At 49.7% G+C, this 24,641-nt stretch overlaps 1 protein-coding gene and 1 long non-coding RNA gene across 3 annotated transcripts in view; one reads left to right on the top strand and one right to left on the bottom strand.

The window, feature by feature from the left end:
- Window positions 1-1,019: 1,019 nt before the first annotated feature.
- LOC129785351 (uncharacterized) lies at window positions 1,020-10,321 on the bottom strand. The gene is made up of 4 exons (XR_008749289.1): window positions 9,868-10,321; window positions 8,133-8,959; window positions 5,223-5,287; window positions 1,020-1,529 (listed from the first exon to the last, which is right to left on the bottom strand). It is a non-coding gene; the product is annotated as an uncharacterized LOC129785351 (long non-coding RNA).
- The window catches only part of MDGA1 (MAM domain containing glycosylphosphatidylinositol anchor 1), a 154,976-nt gene continuing 139,480 nt past the window's right edge, over window positions 9,146-24,641 (top strand). For both annotated transcript variants that reach the window (XM_055816601.1, XM_005238664.3), the window contains exon 1: window positions 9,146-9,777. In XM_055816601.1, the coding sequence (XP_055672576.1) occupies window positions 9,651-9,777 (127 nt within the window). In that variant the 5' untranslated portion in view covers window positions 9,146-9,650. The remainder of the gene's footprint in view (window positions 9,778-24,641) is intronic.

Here is a 24,641-nt window from a genome sequence, read left to right as displayed (position 1 = left end):
ATCCAGCCTCCAGTGTGCCTGTATTTGGCTTTACATTCTGTGTTATATTCCTCCCCCCCTGTGAGGTACTGAGCGATGGTGTGCAATGAGGTACTGAGCGATGGTGTGCAGTAAAGCTGGTTGCTCCCAACATCTTCATGGCACAGTGTGAGGTCACCCGTCAGCCATGTGTGCCCAGCATGTCACTCTGGAAGCAGCAATAGCCATGGCCATCGCAGTCCCTGGCTTTACTATCAGGCTAGCATGATTAGCTCTTTTCATCTTTCTTCTGAGGACTAGATGTAACAGAATCAAACTTCAACCTCTGCCAGCCTATAAAGGGTGGAGGAGGTGGAGGTTCCCAGCGCGTTGTGTGATCTGTTGTTTCTTCTCTGGCCTGAAAGACAGGGAGAGGAGAAGTGTCTTTGCTCCACATTCCCACTAACTTTCTCGGCGTGATGAGCTAGCCAGCTAATAAGCAGGTAATTATACATCAGAATACACAGTTCAGAGGCAGTGCTGGCTGCCTGCAATGAGCTGAAATGAGGAAGAAAGTGTCTGTTCCAGCTCTGCTCATGCCTCTGCCTCGCTGCCTGCGTTTGGGCCACTCACACCCCGAGTTTGTGTTTCACCCCCTGCTCCTTACACAGGGAGCGCTCCCTGACACTCACTTTTGATCAGGGGTGCAATTCACGACTGAGACAGCTACACCAGCAACACCTGTCTGTGTGAGTGTGGATTCATTTGTCACTTTGCTTGGGACAGTGGGGAGACGGGTGGTCCTGGCAAGACCAGCTCTGCTGGTAAAATGTGCCCTTGCACCAGCCGTGCTTCAGTGCTGCACGGCACCCACACACCTGCATTGTGTCCCCAGGTAGCCCCAGCCCCATCTTTTCTGAAATTATTAGAGCAGCTCAAATTAAAAACACACTGGTAAATGCCATTGGTGTTTCTAACATTTCCTCCCAACAGGGTTTTCCTGTTAATTTCTTGTATGTACCATCTCACGTTACTTAGTTTTACAGTAATGGCCCTTCTAACTCTTGTTTTCTAGAGAATTGTGTTATAAATGGTCATGGTAAGTTTAAACAGTCTTTCACCATGGATTTTCTAAAGTGGATCAAGTTACAGAGAAAAGACAAAGATGCCACTGCACCTTACGGATGTATTTTTAAGCATAGAGGCAACATGGAATTGTGTTTCAGACCCACCGCAAAGGTAAGGAGGGAGCAGCAACACTTGGAGGGGGGTTGTTGTGCTTTAAAGCATCCCTTCAGCAGGCACAGTTCCAAATGTTTTATTTGCACATATCTTTTGCAAGTTCTGGATTTGTGCAAAGAATTGTTTAAGGTATATTGACTCGAACAGGTGACTTATTAAAAATGATGCTGTAATTTTTAATAGGAATGAGATAGGAAGGAAAAGGATGTGTGTGTGTGTCTGTGTCTGTGTCTGTGTCTGTGTGTGTGTGTGTGTACACATACAGGTTCACACAAAGATAAAAATCACTGGATTCTTGAGTCAAGTGCTCCAGCAGTGGCCAACACCACCTGAAAATGAAAAAGCAATAGTAACTTGTAAGGGTAGTTCATAGTCTGTATATAGCGCCCAACAAGGAAACTTCTGCACAAGTTAACCATAGAGGCTTCATTCTCAAACTCACTTAGAGGAGCCGAACCTTGTGGGCTAGTTTTGCACCATGGGCTAGATTTGGGCCAGAAGAAGACAGTGGCTTTTGGATTAAGTCAGAAGGGCCAACTACCCTTGATTTTTTGCGTTGCACATTGCTTGACACTTGGACTTCAGGAATCCAAGTTTCCTCTTAAGTCATAGAGGATCAAAACACGGAGATGAAATAATGTATATGAAAGTAGTATCTGTGCAGACTGCTGGGGAGTGTAAGAGGGCTGAGAGACCCAGATTTTTAGCAGATGATCTCAGAGTCCACCCTCACGGCAGTGCGACTTGCAGCACTCTATCCCTTCAGACCTCACCAGCTTACAGATCCAAAACAAGAAAGTTCATGGGCACTGACACGTGCATTGCCCAGTGAGGCAACTCCTTCCCTTCTCTCCTTAAGCCTGGAAACCCCCTGATGGATTCACCTGCCACCCTGGGCTACAGGTACCAGCAGAGCAAGGTGTGACAGTGAAACAGGCCATAAAAGTTATTTTGAACTAAAACTCGAGTGACCACATCCAGCTTTGAGTACCTCTGGAGGAGGTAGATAGGCTGGAGCCACTATAATTCCAACAAGAGCCGTGGCCCCAGGATTTCCAAAACTCCGGTTGAAGCTGTGCTTATTTACAGTTCTCCTGGAAGGAGTCTGGGCAGAGGGAAGGTGTGTCAGGCTGGGACAGTGGATTTGTGGTAGCGAAGAGAAATAGCCATCAGCTGGAGAACTGCAAAAAAGAGCGCAGGAGGAAGCCTCCTCCAGGAACTGGGCTGACTCCATGATCTCCAGCCAAAACAGCCAGCGATGCCCAGGTGAGCTGGGGGCTGCATGCCCATTCTCCTGGGTGAAACAAAGCCTATACCAGTAAAGGTCTGACTGCCCAGGCTGTTTGAATGGTGGCAGCTCCTGACAGCTTTGGATTTCCAATTTTTTTCATTTTCACATTACAGTGAGAGGCTGGTGGAGAGCTGCACCACTGATGAACAATATATGGCTCCCCAGAAAGCAGTGGGGTTGCTTGAGGCATTGAATTGCAAGCTTTTTTCTGCAGCCTGCCTGGCACACTTGAATCTTTCTGTAACCAAGTCTCCCAGCTCTTGTGGTCCAGGATCAGCGAGGGGAGATTCTGGCAGAAAAATGGTTTTCTCTACAGCTTCCTTTTTTACATCCAAAATACAGATGCTCACCTTCCTGAAGTGAGGATGGCTCTGTCTGGGGACAAACAGGGTCTTGAGGAACTTGTGTGTAATTTTAAGTCAATGTATTGATAATAGACCAGCTTTCCAAAAACAAGTGTGGCCACTGGGTAACTGAAGTGAGGAGTTACTAGCTGGGATGTTTCCTCACTACCAAGAGGTCTCAGGACACGTAAGCCCACAGCCTTGCCTGCGTGCTCCCACAAAAGTGACTCTGCAGCATGGCTTCCTCCCCATGTCAGGCTATGGAAGACATAATGTGCTGTGGCCAAAGGCTGTCTCCATCAAGGTCTAAACAGCAAAGTCCCATCTGAGAGTTGTCCCATGTAGTCATGATTTTACTCATGTCAATCAATCATCCCCAGGCTGTGAGCTGTGTTTAAAACCTCTCAAGGGAAATTCAAGTAGCACAGTCTCCTGGTTCAAACACAACCCTCTGGCTCAAGGCATCGTCTTCAGGAGCAGCTCCTTTACCCTCCCTAGCACCACCACCTCTGCCACAGGGCAGAGATCACACATTTGAGATCATCTGCCTGGCACTGACAAAATCTGCAATTGATGCACCCTTTGCTGGCAGTGGCAGAGAGCATGAACAGGGAAGAATCATGTCCAAACCCTTTGTATCTGCTCTCTGTGAAAAAGCATCCCCCTCCAGAGCACTCTGGGAAACCTGTGCTGGGAAAGGGGGGCTGAGGCAATGAAGGGAAGTGGAAGAAAAGAAGAACAAGTTCTTTTGACCAGCACCAGCTTGATGTTTTTTCAACTCACTTTTTACACTTGAAAGAGAGGGCGGGAAAGAAGAATAAAGCATGAATGCAGGAGGAGAAGGAGGCAGAGAGGAAAAAAAGATCAAAGAAAGGGTGAAACAGGAAAAAGATATTCCCAGTGATGCCAAGACACTTGTCTGCAACCCTGTACCAGCCCCAATCTGTTCTAAAGCACAAGAGCAAAAAACCAGCAGGATCTCTGGCAAACTAGATATATAAGCTAAAAAGCATAGAGATTGGTAGAAAATGTTGAGTTAAAAGCCTGTGGATTTAGTGCACACGAAGTGAGATGGAGTTGTGGGAGGTGGGGTGAGGTTGGTGAGCGCTTGAGCTGAGGAAAGAGTGGCCACACATTGAGATCATAGGGGCAAGGGATTGCAGTGGCTTTCATATAAGCCTTAATGAGGAAACAGAGGTTTGTCAAAGTATAAATGGGTACAGGCAGAAAAAGCAAAATCCAATCCGACAGCAACCAGCTGCCAGAAATTGCAGCATGGCCCTGAGACTTGGCTGCACTAGGGAAGTGCAGGAAGGAAGGGTGGTAAAGCTCAGGCAGGATGAATACCTTGGGTCAGGAATAGAGAGGGACTCCCTGTTCATCACTCCATTCAGTACCAAACACTCGTTGTGATAAGGAGAGCTAATCAAAAAAGCAAAGAAAACACAAGAGGCTCAGAGGTACTACGAGTGCTGTAAAATGCATCTGGGAAGAAAGCGAGCACAGCATAGGTGTATTCCCTGGAGTGGAGATGAGGAAAACTGAGGACAGCAAAGCAGATCCCTTGGGATTTATAGCCCTGTCTTGGCATGCTTCATACTGGAAGCAGGAGATACCCAGGAGGATTTGGACAGTAGCAGCACCAACCTAGTGTTAAGGATGGTGGGAAGTACTCTCTAGGCAAGGGGGAAATTTTTCCCCAAAGAGATGCTGATTCCAGCACTTCATAATGACAAACTAGCATTTTTTAATTATTTTCTTTTTTTTTTTACAGTTTTCCTGTGAAGACAAATTAAACAGAAAGAAAATAGGCAGTGGAGAGTTTAACTGCATCCTGTCATTGCAGCTTTGCCCATGCTTTCCCATCTTCCAGAAGTTCCTGCTTTGCTGTTGCCACTAGTCTGTTTACAGCAGTCCAACAGGGCTCCCCCTTCGCTCCACACACTGGCTTTTCCTTGCCTTTCCCAGTTCCCCCTCTCTGGCTTTCCTGCTGCCCTATCTCACTGCCCGGGGTCAGACACTTGCCCCTGTTCTGCACTGCTGCAGAGCCTGCCCCGCCCCCCCCCCCCCCCCAGCCCGGCACAGCAGCATCGCAGGAGCAACCCTCTCTGCTCAGCTCCTCGATGCAGACCTATGCTGCAGTTAGAATTCCCTTGTTTTCCCGTCTCCCTGATAACAGCTCTGCTGCAGCGCTAAAGAGTCCTTTGGCTTTCCCCTTCTCGATTTGCACCTCCCTTGCAGCATTTGGAGTCACCCTGGCTTTGCCCATTGCCTTTAAGGTGCCCCATTGCATTCCTTTTCCCTTTTTACTTTCAATTTCTACTCCCTACTAGTAAGCCACAGCAAGGGAAATGCTGCAGCAAAGCTTCCAGCTGGGCTGTACTCACTTCCGTATGTGTGTGTAGGAAGAGATCAAACTTCAGGGATCCTGGAGACATTCTTGGATGTGGTGCTGAGAAGAAAATGAACAGGAAAGAGGTGAAAGAAATGTCAGGCCACAAGCTCAAGAGATCATTGGGGCCCAGAGACAGCTGCATCTACCCAGAAAAGAAATAAATGACAGACTGCACCAGACTATAGCATGAAAACATTGACACAAAGAGAATTAATGTTCTTGCAACTGGACCTTGGCCTCACACAGTTCTTCAGTCGCCTCTTGCCTGGTGACATTGTGCTGCATATGATTTGCTCTCTTTCAACACCGCATCTGTCCCAGAGACTGTCTACCTCTTAACATTGCTGTGAAATATAGGTGATGTAGTATGTATAAATATTTCAAAGAGACAGGATTAATCTGACAAGTGGGGTCTTGAGAACAGACCGGAGACACTGACTCTGAGCTGGAAAGATGGGACAAATATGTTCTGCAGAAAGAGACTGGAGGGAGGAAAGACATCCCTCATCTTTGCTTTTTGACAAGTAGAATCACTACAGGGTATGGTTTGCTTATGACAAGTAGATTGCTTAGCAAGCATGCATGGGAGTGCTGGGTTGCTGTCACCCATCAGAAACACCATAGTCATGAATGTTACGATTTATTAGGCCTCAACCAGTAATTATTAATTACCTTACTTAGCAAATGCAGTTATGTGCTTGGATTTTGGCAGTATTTTTATTTCCACTCAGAATATCCATGGACAGATGACAGCTCTTTCTAATTATTTATTATAAAATTATTTTTCCCTTTAATTCAAAGGGCTGCTCACAAACAGCCTCACTTTATGTTTTTTACTGCTCCCTAATTGGATGAGTTCAAAGGTACTTTTGGCACAAATTCTTGTATTTGCTAAGAGAAAGCTGGGTTGTTTCACATACTTTGGCAGTTTACTTGGAAATTCATTTTTCATAAGCATTTGTGCCAGTGAAACATGAGCATGTGCATTGAATGCTAACACAAAGAAAGGGGTGTGAAACACACATTTGAGGGATTTATTTTTTTTAGACTCATTATCCAGATATGTAACTCATACTCGTTCTCACTCTGAGGCACTATTCCATAATCTAATGAGAATCCCTGAGAAAAAAAATTAAGGGAAAGGCTATAAAATACCCCATAAATAAGCCTATTTCAGAATTTTGAGCAGAAAAAACAAGACTCATGTCTCCATATTTTTTTTACCCTCATGAAGTTTCCTGGATCTGCAAGCATCTCTTCATCTCGTTTCCTTGTGTTGCTTTCAGCCTGTTTCATGCAGATGCTGACAATTTTGCTTTGTCTTATCATCATCAGCTCCTGCTTTTCTCCATGCCCTGGCAAAGGGGCTGCTCTGCCTGTCCTCTAGTGCTGGCTGCCTCCTTCTATGCCCTTTATTAATGTTGCTGCCAGCCACTGCAGGAAGGATTAAATCCTTCTCAGATAAGAGTTTATTGTATTAAAAAATAAACTTGCTCAATTCAGGACACCTCAGGGTGCGAAGCCCACAGTTTCTTGGTAAATGTTCCCTTAGGTCGCTTATAGGAAAAAAAAAAGGGGGGGGGGGGGGGGGGGGAAGACCCCAAACGCAAACAAAGCAGTTTTACACTGGCGACATCCTGACAAGTAAGGGAATAGGGTCCAGTGGGAAATCCGCCTGCCTTGCCTCCTGCGCGCAGGGATGCTGGTCACTGGGGTGAAGCTGCCCTGCCCGTAACTCCGCTCCCCTCCTGGTGCGCTACCGCTTTTCTTTCCAGCTGAGCACCATTTACAGGAGGAATAACTGCTTACTAATTAGCGGCTATATCTATTAATTGCTTGTTAGAGCATGCCTGAGCAGCCTGCCGCTCTCTGGGCCATCTCCCTGTCTATACATAGACACTTTTTTTTTCATTATTATTACATTTTTATCCAGGGAGTGACCTGTTCACACGGCGCCCCAGAGCCCGCTGAGGTGCAGGTTTCCATCCGCTACCCCTTGGCGCAAGCGGCCGGGATGCGGAGCCGGCAGCGCCGGGGGCAGCGCGCAGCAGCAGGGCATCATGAGCGGCGTGGGGCCGCCAAGCCCACGCGTGGCCGAGGCGGGAGGGCACGCAAGGACCGGCCCCGCGTTAGAGGCGGAGGGGACCCGGTGTCGCGGAGTGACGGGGCGCATCAGCCCATCCTGGGGAGCCCCGGCGGGCCCGGCGCGGGAGGGAGAGCGGCGCGCCGGAGCCCGCCCGCCCCCGGGAGCGGCACGCCTGGCGAAGCGGGGGGGTCCACGGCGCTGGCTTCGTTTACGGCCCCGAGCCGGGCACGGGTGGGCTCGGCGGCTCCGGATCCCCGCGGGGCAAGCGGGTCTAGGCTCCCCCGAAGAAGCGCTTTATCTCCGTAGCAAAGCAGATGGAGATAGGAGGGCTCCGCACCGGCGCTCCCCGGGCGCTGATGCAGCCCCCCGGTGCCGGTGGTGATGCCCGGAGCGGTCGTGCAGCATCTTCCTCCTCCCGGCCGGAGGTCTAGCCCCGGGCCCTGCTCCGGGGGAAGCGCACAGTTCCGCCGCTCCGCGTTCAGCTCCGGGCGTCAGCACAGCCCGGGGCCGGCAGCCCCACGGACACCGCCGGTCCCCGCAGCCACGCACCGAGCTGGGGGCCCGCGCAGCACCGCCGCCGCGCCGCTCCCGAGCAGCATGCACAAGGCAGCCCCGCCAGCCTGCAACCTACCTGGGGGGGGAGCCAAAAAACTTTCTCGGCACCAGCCAGCGCCGGCACAGGAGAACACCCCCCCCCCCCGACAACTCGCGCTGCCCCCCACCCCCGGCTCGCTGCCCGTGCAAGCCAGAAGACGCCCCCAGCGCCCCCTGCCCCTAGGCTTTTCGCATCTCAAGTCCCACCCGGGAGAAGCCGACCTTGCCGCGAGTGTCCTGAGGATGGAGGGACCCCGGGCTGACGGCTGATCTCTCCGCCCGAAGCAAGACCCTTGTCCTCCCCAGCCCTGCGGTGCTGTCTCTAATTGGGCCGGGGCGAGGGGAGGCTCGCAGAATTGGGCAGGAGGCAGGGCTCTTCCGAGCACGGCTGCTTTAATTGGCTCCTTTTTCTTTTTTTTTTCTTTTCCCCAAAGGGGAATGAAATGGTGAAGAGGGGAGGGGAAAAACCTGGAAAGCCAAAGGGGAAGAAGCCGCGGCGCGCCCGGCAGGGCAGGGGGCAGGGAGGGGCGAGGCGGCCCCGGCCAGCCCGGGGGGCGGCGGAGCGGCGCGCAGCGCCTGGAGCTGGCTGGGCAGCGGTGACGCTCCCGGCAACTTTTGCAGATTTTGGCGTTTCGGGGAAAACCGGTGGGGCAGGGACCTGCCAAACGGTTTCCAGCCGGCGTCTGGCAAGAGTAACCCAACTTTCTCCAGGTTCTTGTCTCTCCTCGTCGGCTCCCTGCCAGCTACAGCCTCTGTTGGTTCCCACCAGGAGCTCCGGCAGCCGTCGAGGGAGCTCTCTTCAACTGCAAATCATCTGCGAGGCGGGCGGAGCAGGCAAGCAGCGGAGGCGAAGCGCCCACCCGAGCCCAGCTCACAACATCAGGGAAAGTTTTGAAGGGACAAGGACCTGGCAGGCTGGGGAGGAGGAGAGGAGAGCCGGGCTGAGCTGCAGGCGGAGCGAGGGTGCGTGGTCTGCCTGCTCCTCGTTTGCTTCTCCCTTCAGGCTGGCTGGGGCGATGCAGTGCAGCTGGGGGAGCTCTTGGGAGCCGCTATAAAAAAAAAATAAAATCCTTCCTGGATTTGATTAATTACAACAATCCCCTCCCCGCTAGAAGATCAGGAAAAGAGGAGAGGGAATCACCTATCCCTCCCTCCGCCTTTCAGCAGCTGGCTCCTACCCCCTCCCCCCCGCTTCCCCCCCCCCCCCCCCCCCCCTCCCTTTTCTCCACCTCCTTCTCCTTCTCCCCGTTCGCTCCTGGGGCTGCGGCCAGAGCCTCGGCGGGCGGAGGGAGGGCGAGGACTCTCCCAAGTTGGCAGCACTTGGGGCAGCGCGGGACTTGGGGCAGCGCTCGGCAGCTCCCGCTGAACAAAGAAACCCCCTTTCCTGCGGGGGGCAGCGCTGGGCTGGCCCGGACCCTGCCCCTGCCCGGTGCCCGCTGCCCCGAGCTGGCCTTCCTGTGCCCGGAGCGCGGGCGCGGCTGCCCGTTCTCCCGGAGATCTTCGAGCAACCTGGAGAGGGGAAGCGGGAAGCGGCGCTCCGCTCTCCTGCCCTCCCTGCCGCCTTCCCTCGCTCTCTCCCTCCTTTTTTTTTTTTTTTTTTCTCCTTTTAAATTTTACCCCCAGGCGGCCCCGGGCTGGGGGGTCCCTTCCTCCGCCCGAGGGGCGCCGGTGCCCGGCGCGGAGCGGGGCGCATGGGGTGGCGTTTCGGGAGGCTGTCGCCCGCTCCTCGCTCCCCGCCGGATGCTGCCGGGGCTGTTTTGGTTGCTTTTCTTCGCCGGCGATGAAGGCTCTGCCTTGAAGATGGAGATGATCTGTTTTTTATTCCTGTCTCTGGTGCCGGTGTACAGCAGGGGACAAGGGGTTTACGGTAAGAGACGTTGTCGCGGTCGCTGTTGGGGGGGGGGGGGGGGGGAGCAAGGGCGCAGACGGCGGTGGTGGGATCAAAGTTAAAAAGCACCTGCAGGAGAAAGTAAATGATGCCGGCGAAGCTCGTCGCAGCCTGAGCGGAGAGACTGATGCAGCAATGGGGCTTCCAGCGCCTGTAGCTACTTCGTAATTCCTGCCCGTAACCCTCCGGCCGCCTCCGATTCACGGGTCCGCCGAGGTGGCCCGCAGGACCGCTGGCGAGGCCGCCGCCGGGCTGGCCGCGCCCCGAGCCGGGGGGCGCCAGAGTTGCGGCGGGGGGCGACTCCGCGGCCCGGCCCGGCCGCCCTTCTCGCCACCCGCCTCGCGTGGGGACGCCACGCCGGTGCCGGCCCGGCAGACCCGGCGCTGGGAGCGCCGGCGCGTTGCAGCCGCTTCGGGGCAGGGGCAGGACGGAGGGCGCCCACCCGCGGGGCCCCGGCGGCTTGGCCTCCTGCCGGGGTCGGTGCCGGGCGTCCCCTTGCTGCCCGGGGCCGCCCGCCGCCCTGCCCCGGCGTCCCCCGCCGGCCCCTCGGCCGGCCCCGCCGGGCTCCCTCCCCTGCCGGGGGGGTGCTAGGGGAGAGGCAGCTTTTCACCCCATTGAACTTTGCTGCTGATTTTCTTCTTAAGATCGTGGCGGGCGGGCGGGTGGGTGGTGGTCTGTGGCAGAGCCGATGTCGAGCTGCTGGATTTTTTTTCCCCCCCTCTTATTAATTTTGCAGTTACGGTGCTTACCCCTTCTCCTTGTGTGCAGGCAGGGTGGCAGATGGCAAGCTGGGGCGGCCCCTCATGAGAGGGCTGGCGCCCACCGCCCCTCGGCGTCCGAGGGCAGCGGGGGTGGCAGGGGCTGGGGGGGCACCCCGCGGCCCCTCGGAGCACCGGCCCTGGGCTGAGGGAGCAGCCGGGATTTCCCTCAGCCAGCCGTGCAGCCCCCCTTTCCCGCTCCCAGCCCGCTCTTGATTCTTGCTTTACAAGATCTGCATTTCCAATATACTGGGGAAAAAATAAATAAAAGCAACCCACAAGACTTGCCTCTCCTAACAAGCCGGCTTTATCTTGGCTTACAACTCAGTTGTGCGCTGCTGTAAAGTCCTTCTGGAAGGCATGCCTCTGCCTCTAACAAGCCAGGCTCTCTGAGCGCTGAAGAGAGACCCCAGTGAGAGAATCCAGCCCCCCCGCTCCCCCTTTTTTAACAGCACGCAGCCAGTCTCTTGTGTGAGCTCTGGCAAAGATCAGTTCAGTCTCACTGACTATGGGTAAGTCTTTTTAGGTCACTTTTTAATGATGTATTTCTTTAATGGAAACAATTCCTCCTTTCTCCTTGAGGGCTGGGATGTTAATTTGAGTTTGGGTCCGTTTCGTAAAACAACCATTTTAAACAGAGGGTGCTTAGCATCCTTTCTTTTTTTTTTTTTCTTTCTTTCTCCCAGTGTATGTGTTTTCTCCTAATCTGCGTGTCCAGAGGAAAATTGTAGGACCCTCTGAAGGCTGGAAAGATGGGGAACAGAATGAGTTTGTGGTACAGAAACCTGGTCAGGCCAGGTTATTTAATCCTTTAAAACAGGTAGTCTGCTTCTAGCTAAACTTTCATTATTTTGTTGTAGCGTGCTTGCTGCTGAGTAGCTGTCACTTGCTGTAGAATGGCCTCTCTGCTCAGGATCGTAGCAGGAGGGACAGAGCTTAAAACCAGTTTTGCTTAAATGTGCTTTAGAAGATTGCCTGTTGTATTTTTTCATCCACTTCAGTGAACTTGCATTTGATAAGAGTTGCTGCTAAATTAGATCTTCAGAATAACTTACTGGTGTTTTTGTCTTTTTCTCTCTGAGAGAGATTGGAGAAGCTGTGTACAAAAGAAAGCAAATATATAGACATGCACTAAAATGAAGGCATCCTTTTAAGCCAAAATGGTACACTAGTTCTAGCTGTTCTCTTACTTAACCATACAAAGGAGAAATCCAGTCTCTTTTCCTCTCCCCTCCCCTACCTCTTCAGACTATCTGTTGAGACCATCAGGAGCCTTAATACGCCGCTGTCGCTGAGTGCAGCCCAGAGCAGTATCTTGTGGAATCAGCACACCACAAACTTCTACAGTGACTCATAGTTTTCATATTGTCTTTCCCAATCCTGCCTTCAGTCCACTACCCTGCACTGATTTCATACCTTGTGCAGTCAGCACTGTTTGTTTGGATGTGATTTGTTATTGATGGCTCAAGTAGAGCTGGATTGATACTGTTACATTTGCCAGGATAAATAAAGCAGGATTAGGAACTAGTCCTGCTGGTCCCTTCCACCTTGGTTATTCCTAAATGTTAGTCTCTTGCCATGGCTTTAAGGTGTACTTGAGCGTTCTGTGTTGTGAATGTCGGTCTCATGTGGCACTTAATGTAGAAATTAAGGGAACTCCAGTATCATGTTTCAGATCAGTTTTTCTGCTTGTGAATATTTATTTATGGCAATGGAGAATGGGAAGAGGCATCTATATGGGTCTATAAATATATTTTACTTTAGTAAATCTGCTGAGATTAAATCAGATTAAACAAGATAAAATATCCATGTGATGTACCCTTTAAATAATACACCCACATGGATGTGCACAAAAGACCTCTGTCTAGGAGAGCGGAGTTGTTGGAGAGGTTTATTGAGACGAATGGTATAAATAAGATGTGTGTAAGGGGGTTTCTGGGAAAGGAGCATTTGCAGTGGAGGTGCAATTTAATTAAGAGTCAAGGTGCTTTTAGCCCACTACCTGAGGAGGCTTGTTAAATAAATTGGCATTTGTTGTAATGACTGAAGCGTGTCTGAAACCCTCTTCTCATTAGCTGATCCCATCCTTTCAGCCTTGTTTGTTGCAGTAAGACAAGGCTGGCCTGATACCGCAGGCAGTTCAGCAAATTGCCAAAAGGCAACTTCTGTTAGTCTTTTGTGGTACCCCATTTCCCAAACTGCATGTGCCTTTCCATCCTGGTGCGTTAATGCTGCTGATCAAGATGAGGAGCAAGCTGTAACAGAACTCTAGAAAATGTCAGAATTTGGGGGGCGGGGGGGGGGAATGAGGAAGGAAGAGGTAAGGAGAAAGGGGACCTGCCATTCCAGGCTTGGAGTTATGAAGACTTAAAGGCTATATATTAGACTAAAAGAGTGGTGGATGGTGGTGGTGGTGTCCAAAGTGTAGAGTATGCCTCTTGCTTCCTAGTCAGCCTTGCAGACTTTGGGACTTGTGTAGCTCTGGTTCACAGGGCTGCTGCTTTGCTTACTCCATATGCAGTATATAATTAACATTTCTGGGTTGTCTTGCAACTAGCACAGTCCAGCTGATCAGCAGAAGCCTTTCAGGCTGAATAGAGAGTGGGATCTTTTGTCCCCTGCCTCTCATAATTCACCTGCAGAAAAGGCATTTCAGGAATGGTCATCACAGTGTGTCATGAGGGGCTACAGTGAGGTGATGGAATGGGAATAAAAGGAAGGTTTAGGCTGGGCAGCAGGGAAAGCTGCCTGGCACCATGATCAGAGGGGCTGGATGGGCTGCATCGCTTTGGGCATTTGAAACTGGTGGGGGAGAAGCACTTGCAATACAGAGCAGCCCTGCCCTGGCCTCTGAGTTGGGGAATAAATGACCCAGTAAAGCTCTTTCTTTAAAGAGACACCATCACTGAATCACCTGTGAGATACCACTACAGGCAGCCAAAAAAATCTAGTGGAAGAATGTTTCTTGCATCTGTGATGGAGGAATGTCATGGTAAAACATATCCTGGGTTTAGGCTATAAACATCTACACTTTTTCATTTCATGTACGCATGACATGATTTGTTTCCTGCTCCTTTTACCTGTAAAGTAAAACCTCTTTTTTAGAGTTTTCAAGGCAGGACGCCTCACACCTTGCAACCTGTGTGCACGCCTGTCTTTTGCTGCCCGTTGCTGGGGGTACAGACACACTAATGTTAACCCTGAGCCTGGTGACTGGGATCAGTCTCCCCTGCCTCTGCCTATAGCTGTTTTGCCAGCAGGAACAGGAGTCCAACCACCGAGCTCTTGAGCTTACTTGCTGTTACCCCGGTGCACCCTGTGCCCTCAGAAACAGCTGAGCAGATTGCCACCTAAAGTAGCGGTGGAGCTGGCTCCTGTGAAGTAGCGGTGGAGCTGGCTCCTGTGAGTCACTCCTTGGCCAGTTCCGTTTGGAAAACGTGATGTATGGGCACATCAGCCCTCCAAACGATATATATGTGTATGTGTGTGTATATATGTACACATATCCTTTGTGCTCAGCCATTTCCCCTTGTTGTCTAGCCCTTAAATCTGTGGTGGCTTAAGCTGTAGCCCTTTGGTTACAGGAATGAGTTTTGTAGCTGGAGGGCTATAGAAATATTCTCCCTGAAGGACTGGGTCGGCCCAAGATTTGCATAGTTCTTTAGCAAGTCATTAAGGTCAAGGCATTAAATCTGTCCAGCCCTGTGCTTCAGAATGCCTTGCTGTTCTCCAGCTGTAGTGTGTCAGATTCACCCTCCTGTGACATTACAGCCTCTGTTTTTAGGTCAGGTCAGTAGCTTCACACACCAGATAAGCCCTCAATTGGCTTTAATATTCAGTACTAGAAAACTGACATTATCCTCTTGACAGGTTGTTTGCAACTTGCTGGTAGAAGTCAAAATATTTCACTATAGGTGTCATCAGAAACCACCATCCTATGCTAATTTTTGTGGGAACATGAAGACAGATGTTGAATAATTTGACATGAGCAGCATAGCTTTTAAAATTATCACCATGTCAGGTTTGCACTGGATTTTTTTGAAATATATGTACGTATTTCAGATGAGCTTCAGAGAGGGGAGGGAGATATAGTAAGTGGCTCTCAGTAAGTGGAAGATGTGGCAGAAGATGGCTTTGGAGGTTCAGTAGTCAGACAGCAATGGCAGTGCGGTAGGGATGCTGTGCTGCTGAGGCTGCTGTGCTTATTTTTAAGCAACAAGACAAGTGCTGGTTAACTCGGAGATCTTGTGATACTTCCCATCAACCAGAAGCCCTACTGTTTTGCCCATGTTTTGACTGGAGTTACAGTTATTCTACTTGCTTGAATAGTGTCGTGCCAGGCTTCCAGTCCCTCCCTCCATGCACACCATGCTCTCTCGGTTCATTAAGCATGGTCTATGGCTAGGAGTCTTGCTTGTATGGCTACAGCCTGTTATCAGGAGGGCAGAGATGGGGCATGGGGAAGAATTGCATCCTGCCCAATGCCAATGTGCTGGCAAAAGCAATAGAGATGTGGTTTCTACTGGTGAAAGACTGCTTGGGGTAGAGGGTGTTTCTTGCTCCCATTTGTGGGAATGTCCTGAACGCTACCTGCGAGAGGCTTCTTTAGTCAGCATGACGTAAGTCCACAGACAACTGCCTGTGCAGCTCTGGAGAGACAGTTCACCGAAGTTCTCATCAGGGTAGGTGAAACATTGGCATTTTTTGTGCAGAGAGGTTGCTGTGTTGTGTCCTCAGAGGGGGTTACATTTTGCTGTGGGGTAGATGTGTCTTCCAGACAAGAGGCAGTGGAAAATGTTGCTTTGCTGTCAGAGATGCTGTGGGTGCCCGCGTCTGGTAACACAGTATGGGTTTCTTTAGGCTATACCTGGTGTACTGAAGCTATTAAGAAAACACTGAGACCATTTCTGCTCTCAAGCAGCCAAGGTGAACATAGCAAGTGCCCATGTCCCAGCTACCTTTTGCCAGTCATCGTCTGCTGGTGTTGCACGTGTTTAAGTGCAGAAGTGGATAATGTGCCTGTGTCCCCCTGGGTTTGTGGAAGAAGGGGGAGGGATAGGGCACTGACACCGTGCAGCAGAATGCAGATCTGGCAGGCCTGCCACGACCCGCCAGAGAGACTGATGTGCTGCGGAGAAGTGGGAGAGGAGAGTGTGTGTTTTGTATTTCTCTGCCCAGGTTTAACTGGTGAGATCTCTACTCTGTTAGGACCCAAAGTACTTGTTTTGAAAAAAAGCTTTCATCTACCCTTTATTTGGAGAGGAGGGTGAAGGAACAGCTATTTTTTATAGCCAAGCACTTGTTTAGTGTTTAAAAGAAGAAATTATAAATGCGTGATAACCTGTAGAGCTGACAATCAAAAGTGCCGCGTTAGAGAGCTAGGAAAGAACTTGAGAAGTGGAGCTGGGAAGGGGGGATCCCGGGCATCGGCTTTCTAAGTCAGAGAAGGGCAGTTGCCCGCAGGTCCGCTGGCGCCGGGTGCGTGGGGGGCAGATTCTCATGCCCGGTGTCGGCTGTTCCCTGGGGCGAAGGCTTCGACTCCTCGCTCGTGTCGCCGGGGGCTGCACCTGCTCTCCCTGCCGCACAAGGGAAAGGAGAACGAAACTGCCCGGCCTGCCTGCGGCTGCGCTCCGCCGGCGGCTGGGCGGCACATCTGGACCGGCACATCTGTGCGGCAGGGCCGTGCCGCTCCGCCGCTGCCCGGCAGAGGGAGGCGTCGCACCGGCCCGGCGGCGGGAGGGGGTTCCCGGGGTCGCCCCTTCCCGGGGAGGGGGGTGCCGGGGCCGGCCGGGGGCAGACCCCACGGAAGCCGCCCCGACGCCTGGGGGGCGCCCGGCTCGGCGGCCCCGGCTGGGCGCAGGGAGCGCCCGGAGCCAGCGCGCCCGGTCCCCGCCGCTGCCGGCCGGGCGAGCTGGGGTCAGTGCCCGGGGGCTGCTGGGGGGCCGGGCTGCGCTGCTGCCGCCGCCGCCCCCGCCCGGCTCGGGTGCCGGCTGCTTGCGGGCTGCTTTGCATCGCCTTCGGGTCTGTTTGAGGGTCTGGAGCTCTGTCACGTTGTACCCATGCACTTCGTGATCCTTTTTTTTCCTTTGCTTGTTTTCCTCTCTCTCCTTTGTAATACTCTGGTGGAGCGGGACAGCACTGTCCTTTCCTTCCAGGAGCATCTCATCCACTTCCCATAAAAGATCATACAGCAGAGCCCAGGCCTCTTAAATCCCTAATTAGCTTTTCAGCCATAGTCTCCCTTTCTTTTCGTCCTGTGTAGCTGTGTTTGGGGGATTTTTGTTTGTTTGGCGTTTTGGTTGGTTGGTTTTGGCTCTCAAAAAGGTGGGAGTAAAGGAGTTACAGGAATCAGAACAGATACAAAGGAAAAGGGATCCTCACAGACGGGCTGCCTCTGGAAGGAGGTGAGAAGAAGCCAGCCAGGCGGTGGCTGGCCGTCGGGGTGCCTGACGTGTTCAGGTGGGGCATTAGTGCTGCGATGTACCGCCTTGGCTCGGTGGGGCAGCAGGGCTGGGTTACCAAACCCGGCAGAGCTGTTTGATTGCTGCTGGGGCTTTCGCTCTTGGAAACATGACTTACACGCCCTGAGTGCAGCGTCGTCTTCTGAGCATCGTGGGGGCCTACAGGGAGCTTTTGCACTCGTGCATTGGCCACACTGTATCCCAGGTCAGCGTCTGACTACTGATAACCTTTAGTTTTAATGCCTAAATACTCTGGTCCATGGCTGGTGAAGGGAGATGCCTGAAGTTAACCAGGGAACTAGAGAGAGACAGCTGAATATAGAAGGTGAAGATTAGTTCTTTGAATTTTCTGCTTGTTCTTCTAGACTAGGCAATACGGTTGCTCCAGTGTGTGCTTGTATGACTGTATTCCCAAAGTCTACGGAGAGCTTTATGGTCTAGTAATGTTTAAACTCCTTGGACAAGGGTGTTCCCTTTGTATGCTTCTGTAAAGCACTCTGTGTTCTTAGTATGGTGCTAGTTATGAACAGCAGTGTAGACACAATCATATTTCAGTGGTTGCAAATGAGACAGGACAGCCTGATGGGGACTGCCGTGCTGCTGGAGTGGCCTGGTGATTTGGAGTCCCCAGCACTGCTCTGTGAGCAGGTCAGGGCTCTGGGCTGGGCTGCAGACCTCCAGGGAGAGGGTGCAGCAAGGTGTTGAGCACGGACCTCAAGCAACTTTTATCGAACTGGCCAGCCTCTTGCTTTCTTGTTGCTCCTTTCACTCGTACTGCAAATCACTTGTGGATGTGGTGTTGGCTGTTTTCGTTTTGCTTTAGCTTTCATAGGGGAGATATCCCTGATGCAACTAAAAATCCATCTGGCTGTGATGTGCTGGCTTGTGGTTTCTCTCTGCTGTGAGCTGTAGTGTAGGACAAATACCGTGCAGATACTTTTGCTGGGTTCGTGTAAATGGAAATGATGGCAGGGTGAGGATAGCAATTGACAAAGGTGCAGGAAGAATGGCAGTTTCTAAAGACAAATTAGCAAATATTGCCTAAAGAAGAACTGACATAACATTGAAAGCTAAAGTCAAGCTGTGAGAAAGGCTTTAGGATGTCTGCAGGTGGACATTTAATACAAGAGTAGCTGCTTGCTGTCGCTGCTCCTGTTTCGGAAGGAAATGGTCCTTCACTAATTGGCATAAATTGTTTTAAAATAAATGTAGATGGGAATCTTGTGCATCTCTTCTGTGCCTTTGTGATGAAATAAAAAGGAAAAACAAAGATGTGATTCAGACAGGTGTTTGAGAAATGTGGCAAAATGGCTTTTTGCTTACAAATGTCATTTCACCTTCTGGTGCTTGTTGCATGTCTTGCATGGTGGAAAAATGCATTTGTAGGATTGGAGTGAAGAATGTCTCTCACTAAGTTTAATAAATGGATTGTTCTGGCTCAGAGCATCCCTTGAAATAGCAGAAATGTGAGAAGTTGATGCTCATAAAACTAACGTGAGCAGCAAGAGCCAGCTGAGGATAGGAGGTTGAACTCACCTGCCAGGCAAGTGAATCTGGCCTGGGGTGTTAAGAAAACTGATCTAGGGCATTTCCACTGTAGTTTTAGACCCTGAAAATCCCTCTCAGAGTGCACAAGTAGGATTTCTTGTGGGTTTATGTTTCCAATCACTGTAATAGCTATGAACTTCCACTTCTACAATGCCTCTGTTCCCTACAGTTGCTCCACTCTGCGTGTGGGGAAATGAGATGGAGATTAAGTGATTTGCCTGTGGCAGAATGGAGAATCAAGCATCAGTGAAGTTTTAACCATCCTTTTCTCTCTGGTAATGTGCAGCTGGTATTAAGTGCAGTCCCTATGGCTGATAGATCCAAGGTGGATACCTCATTGATAAGAAGGAATAAGCTGTTGAAAACAGGCTCTGAATGAGTTATCTCAGGATCAAGCTATTTTTTTAATAAGAAAACAAAAACATGTTTTGTCTTTCACTACTAATTTAGCTCATTTGTTCACAGGTTAGGATTTCTTTGAGGGCACCTTTTGGAGGTCTTCCAGAAGTTGAGCCTTACTGTACAACACTGGGGGAGAAGGAGAAATCTTTCACTCATGGTACATACATGGTTTTTTCTATGTGAATCTGCAGGTGGCTTGAAAAACTGCTCTGAGGGAAGTGCAGGACTGGATTAGTTCTCAAATCTGTTGACTCAGTCTGCAGCAATTCAAAATATTTTGCACTTGATCAGAGAAGCAGTATTTCTTACTATGAAAAGCTGTTGTCATCAATGGAGGAGATTAAATGACCGTTCCTGGTACCTGAGGGAAGGACAAAAAGCCTGCATTTGCCTTGAAGGAGCAGAGGCTGGGGATGGGGGGGAAAAAGCAAAGGACCATATCATAGGTACACAATGAGGGACAGTGTCTGGGACAGAGGAGAAGTTATAAGAATGAGGAAATGAGGGTAGAGTTATGGCTCTAAAAGAAGGCTGGATGCCAGAGCATAGCTTTTGAATAAGCAAAAGAAAAGTCTGAATATTCCAACACATTTTGTTATTTTAAGTATGTGCTAAGCCATATTCCTGTTTTTTCTTACAAGTATGAAGATAGGACGAAGAACACTTGTTTGTTTTCCGAATGCTAACAAAGGCCACAAGGAATTAATGTCAGTAATTTTGTTTGTTTGTTTGTTTAGGTTTTTTTTTTTAGATATTTTTCTTTCATATTTAGAGCAATTAAAATTCCCAAGTATGTGTTTGAGAAGGGGATTATCTTCATCAGTCATCAAATAATGGCTGAATAAAAAGAACTTCTCTCTGGAAATTGGGACTCGGAAGTGGGCAGTGGTGTTAGCTGCAAGTTGGGATTTTAAGGTGTAGTGAAAGACCGTGCTTTGTTATTCACTGTACCTCTAGAAATGAGGAATACTTGGAAACGGAATAAGAATACAGGAGCTTTCCAATGCTATGAGACAGTGGGATTAGCAGAATGTTTCTGCAAACAAATTGACCTAAGGTGCACACACGCTATGCCTGTGCAGAAGCAGCACTATAACTTGTGGGTGCAGTCTAAGCTAGCTTTAAATTAGCTGTTTGGGTTACTGATCACAGTACGGCTGTAACAGCACGGAGCTCAGCCTGGCCTGTGCTCCAGCCATTAATGCACCACCCTGAGTGGGCTTTGCAGTGTGTGCTGAGCCTCCTGCACTGGGGTCGCCTGGCAGCCACATAATTGTGTGCAATGCCTTGACAAATAAGTTGTGGGGTGCCTACACCAGGTTTTGTGCTTGCTTTTGGATTGCAGCACAAACAAATATACTCACCTGCTGGCTGTGCAGCTGGGTAGCGATCCTATAAATCCAACTGGCTGGCTTATTGTGGGGTGCAGTGTGAAGCTCGAGGGCTGCAGTGGCTTAGCTACTGCAATCCACTAGCTGCTAACTCTAGCGAGACAAATGCCAGGGTTGTTCTTACTCCGTGGTACCTTTCAAGCAAGCATAGCTTGCAATGCTGGAATGCAAGCTGGCTTAATGCAGCTTGCTGTTGTGAAAGAGAGCCTCTAGACAACAGGTCTAGAATTAATATTTAATTCTGAATTTTGTAAAGCTGTTCCTGAATAACTCCTTGCATAGACAAGCCCTTTATTTAGCTGTGATTAAGTTTCTAAATTGTTTTTCAAAATGGGATAGTCGAGCTCCTGAACCATGTAGCTGCATCTAAAGACGTTACCCTTAGAAACTAAGCTCCAGCTTTGGTTAAAATAGCACAATAATAGTTTGTTTTCTGGCTGGTCAAATGATAAGCAGCTCAGGACTTTCATCCTTATTCCGGCAGAAAAATGCAATCGACAGTAGAGAATGACTGTTTACTATGATGTGCACGATTAATACCATAAATCTTTCATGTTGGGATGTTGGGTGAAAGGCACGAATATCACCACAGCAAATTGAAAGGAGCAGTTTGTTACATATTCGTGGTTGGTAATCAGGCTTGAAACTCCATGTAGAAGGAGAAATTAGCCAAAGTGAATGGTAGTTATCAAAACTAGAAACCACTCTGGCACTTGCTATGCCTTGGCAAAGATGCCATGCTGATTTTTGCAGATCACGATGAGCATATGTACCTACTTGTGGCTGATGGTTATTCCAAGTGGCCAGCAGTAGTGTGTGCGCTACTTGACAAACAGTTCTGCTTCTCAGATTATTATGGAGACATTTCAAAGTATGTTTGCAGCATATGGCTTGCTTAAGGAGATGGTTTTCGATAAGAGACATTCAGTAAAGCACAGTAGATCAGCTGCTTATCACTCAGCTTCAGATGGGTCAGCAGGGCATTTTGTACAGATACTTAAAAGAGCAGTAAAGAAAGATGAGGAGCGAGCCCTGCATCACGGCATCGCAAACTTTCTTTCCTTGCGTAGAACAGCACGCAGGAAAGCTCCAGCAGAACTAATTCTTAATAAACGGATTTTAACTGAAGAATTGTGTTTGATTGTCTCAAAGCAAGCCTAGAGGAAGTAGTAAGTGAGGAGGGTGGGGGAAGGAAGCCACCGTATGAGCTTTTTCCTTGTTAGGCCTAAATAAAAGCTTCACAGGAGGAGGAAGCAGAGGAAGGTGCTAAAAAGTACTAGGATGTGTGATATGCTTGGTGAGGTAGACAGGGAAATGAGAAAGAAATGTGTCTCGCTGTTGCTAGATCTAAAAAAACCCGAAAACGAGAGAGAGAGAAAAGAAATGGATGCTGTTGATGGTGTGTAAATTCTAGGAGTGAGAATATTTCTCTCTTTCATTGGCCTCAGGATAATACCCATGACATTGTTGCTGTTGAAAATGAGGGATTGGAAGAGCAAGTGAGAACCGCAGTCCCCGCCAGGCAGAAGCCCTGCCTGAGCAGGATTGCACATTTCCCAGAGGGTGATAGCTGCAATTCCAGGGTCGTGTAAAAGGGGACTTGTCTTAGCACCCCCGTAGCAAGAAACAGGAGGGTTTAATGTAGCTTTTGCATATGTACTCCTGTACGCCCTTTTTTTTTTTTTTTTTTTTGGAGGTCCTGGATGCTCTGTGACCATTCTTGTTGCCTGTGGGGAAACAGCTGTAGGTAACACCACGACTGGAGCCCAGATCCCAGGGTGATAACTTTAATTAAGGGGTTCATTTGCTGAACTAACTCTTCTGATTTTTCCTGTATTTTATTTCTCCCTTTTTGTCTGATGCAGTTAGCCATTGTAATTAGTTTTCAAGGCATTATTTGGCTGATTGGATTTTTGTTGATATAAGGTCTTATTTCTTGCATGTGCTTTGTCACACCTGCTTGCCTTGCTGACATAGATGACTTTTTACCCATTAGCCCAGAGGGGAGTGATGCAGCTATGGGGATGTGAGCAGGCAGCCTTTGTGCCCGTGATCCATCAGCAAAAGCTGCTGGCAAGGCTCCTACTCCAGCCTCTGCTACAGTCTGGCCAGCAGGAATGATTGTGTTTCTTCAGGTCCTCTGGGAAGACAGAAGTTAGAAGCAAGGTGGGGAGAAATCTTAGAGGATGCGCTTTCCTGACTACAATTTTTGGCTCTGCTCTGCAACTCACGTAGATAGCATTTTAATTCTAAGGCAAGGGAGTTAAATCCAGATGAGCTGTTGCTCTGGTATAAATGCTGGCCTGAAATGCTGCACATAATGGTTTGGATCCTGTTGCTGCCAGTCTTCCTTTATGACTTTTTTTAAAGACGTCGGTGTAAGCCAAGTAAGTAGGTTTAAAAAAAAAAAAAAGCCTTAAAACAAACTGCAGAAAAAGGCAGCTCTGTTAGTTTCTCCTGGCCTTTCGCTCGTGCGAGTGGAAGGTGGTGCCGTTTGTCTGCCTCGGACGTTTTGAAGATGAAGCTGGTGATTTCAGTGAGGTGTTTCCATCTGGATGTGAAGGGGGAGGGCACAGGCAACCTCAGTTTTTGTGTGGTGTCCTGTCATAGCAGTTTACAGGTTTTCATGGACATCTGATTTTATTTTATCCCCCCCCTTAAATTTTGACTTGAGCCGTTTTTAAGCTTGTGGCAGTTTCCATGAGCATCTTTCCATTGACGGCTGGTTGCTGTGGTCACTGAGCTGCTGCCGTTCGCTCGGGCAGCCCCTGCGCTGCCTTCAGCGAGCTGCTGTTGGAGAACCCGAGCAGATCCTTGGGTGTGAACCCCCCTCGTGAAGCGTGCTCGTTTGGTACCCCACCGGAGTGCCGGGCCTGGAGGCTCGGGCTGGCAGAGGCACCGAGCTCTGTGGTGACTGGGTTTGGGATCTGCTCTCTGAGATGGTGGTTTCTGTAGGAGGGTTCCTTGTTTCTCTGGGCTTGAAAAGCACCTGGGCGCTTTGGTTTCAAAACTTACTAAACTGGAGGACTGGCATTATGCTTGTGATTATTCCAGAATGAGATAATTCTTATTAAACTTGAACTACAGCTTAACTCTCAGCAAGTCATGCCTCCGCTTTCGTTGGTCAGTCTGGAATAATAAGAAAACCAACCTTTCCTACCCCAAAAGTTTTTGGCTGTTTTCTCTGGTATGTCTTGGTATGTGATACTATTGAATGTCCTTTCCTAGAGACTGCAGGCTTTCACTCATGCGACTTGCTGTCTTCAAGGAATTGGAGGCAGCTGGCAAGAGTCCTTTGGGTTTCTCCCCCCCCACCCCCTTTAGGTTTCTTCCCTTCCCCCCCCATCCCCTTTGGGTTTCTTCCTGCCTCCCCCTCATCCTTTGGGTTCCCCCCCCCCCCTCCTTTGGGTTTCTTCCCCCCCCGCCTTCCCCCATCCTTTGGGTTTCTACACCGCTCCCCCCCCCCCCCCCCTTTGCTTTCCTGCAGGATTGTTGTGTTGGGATAAGAGGAATTTTCCTTTCTGTTGCTTAATTGCAGGACACTAGTTGAAATATTTTCTCCTTGCCTTTGTCACCTAAGTTTGTTCCTTGCATTTTCCCATGGCCTTAAAAAGTACAGTTGGATGGAAGGGACATAAATAGAGCTAGTATTCAGGATCTCACTTGGCTTTAGAGATAAGAGCCTGGTGGTGGGGAGTCTTTGTTCTATTGTCCCCGCCATCTTCCCTTCTTTGTCCCCACCATCTTCCCCTTTGCCTTCTCTCTTTCCTCGGTTCCTGTTTTTTTCACCTTCAGAATCCTTCCTTAATTCTCTTTGCTTAAAATAATATTTGTTTGAACAATAAAAGCTGTATTAAAGGGATACATTATCACTTAGTTTAAATACACATACTGGCTCTGCAAGAGAGGGCTTTGCAAAGGAAGTCTAACTGTATGCTTTTGCACATAAAATGGGTATGTCAACAAATCCTGCAAGAGGTCTGCAGCTGAAGAAAGCCCTTTTCCCCTGCTTCGCTGCATGCAAATATCCAAATACAATGACGATTCCTACTGCCGGAGCAGCAGCAAGGGAAAACCAAGTGGCATTGAAATGATGCCAGCAATACCTTTGTACTGAGTTATAGCACTGAAGACGAACAGCAGGTGGAAGCTTGGTTTGATCTTTTCCTGTGAATAAGATTAACTAGCTGGAATGGTGCTGGTGAGGGGTATTTTCCTGATCCCTTCCACAAAGCTTTTGAAACACTCCTGGAGAAGCACAGGCTATCCTCAGCACCTGCTGA

The sequence above is a fragment of the Falco peregrinus genome, chromosome 11, assembly GCF_023634155.1.
Source record: "Falco peregrinus isolate bFalPer1 chromosome 11, bFalPer1.pri, whole genome shotgun sequence".
Lineage (NCBI taxonomy): Eukaryota > Metazoa > Chordata > Aves > Falconiformes > Falconidae > Falco > Falco peregrinus.
The sequence above is the reverse complement of the archived record's forward strand: the minus strand, read 5'-3'. Positions and strand labels throughout refer to the sequence as shown.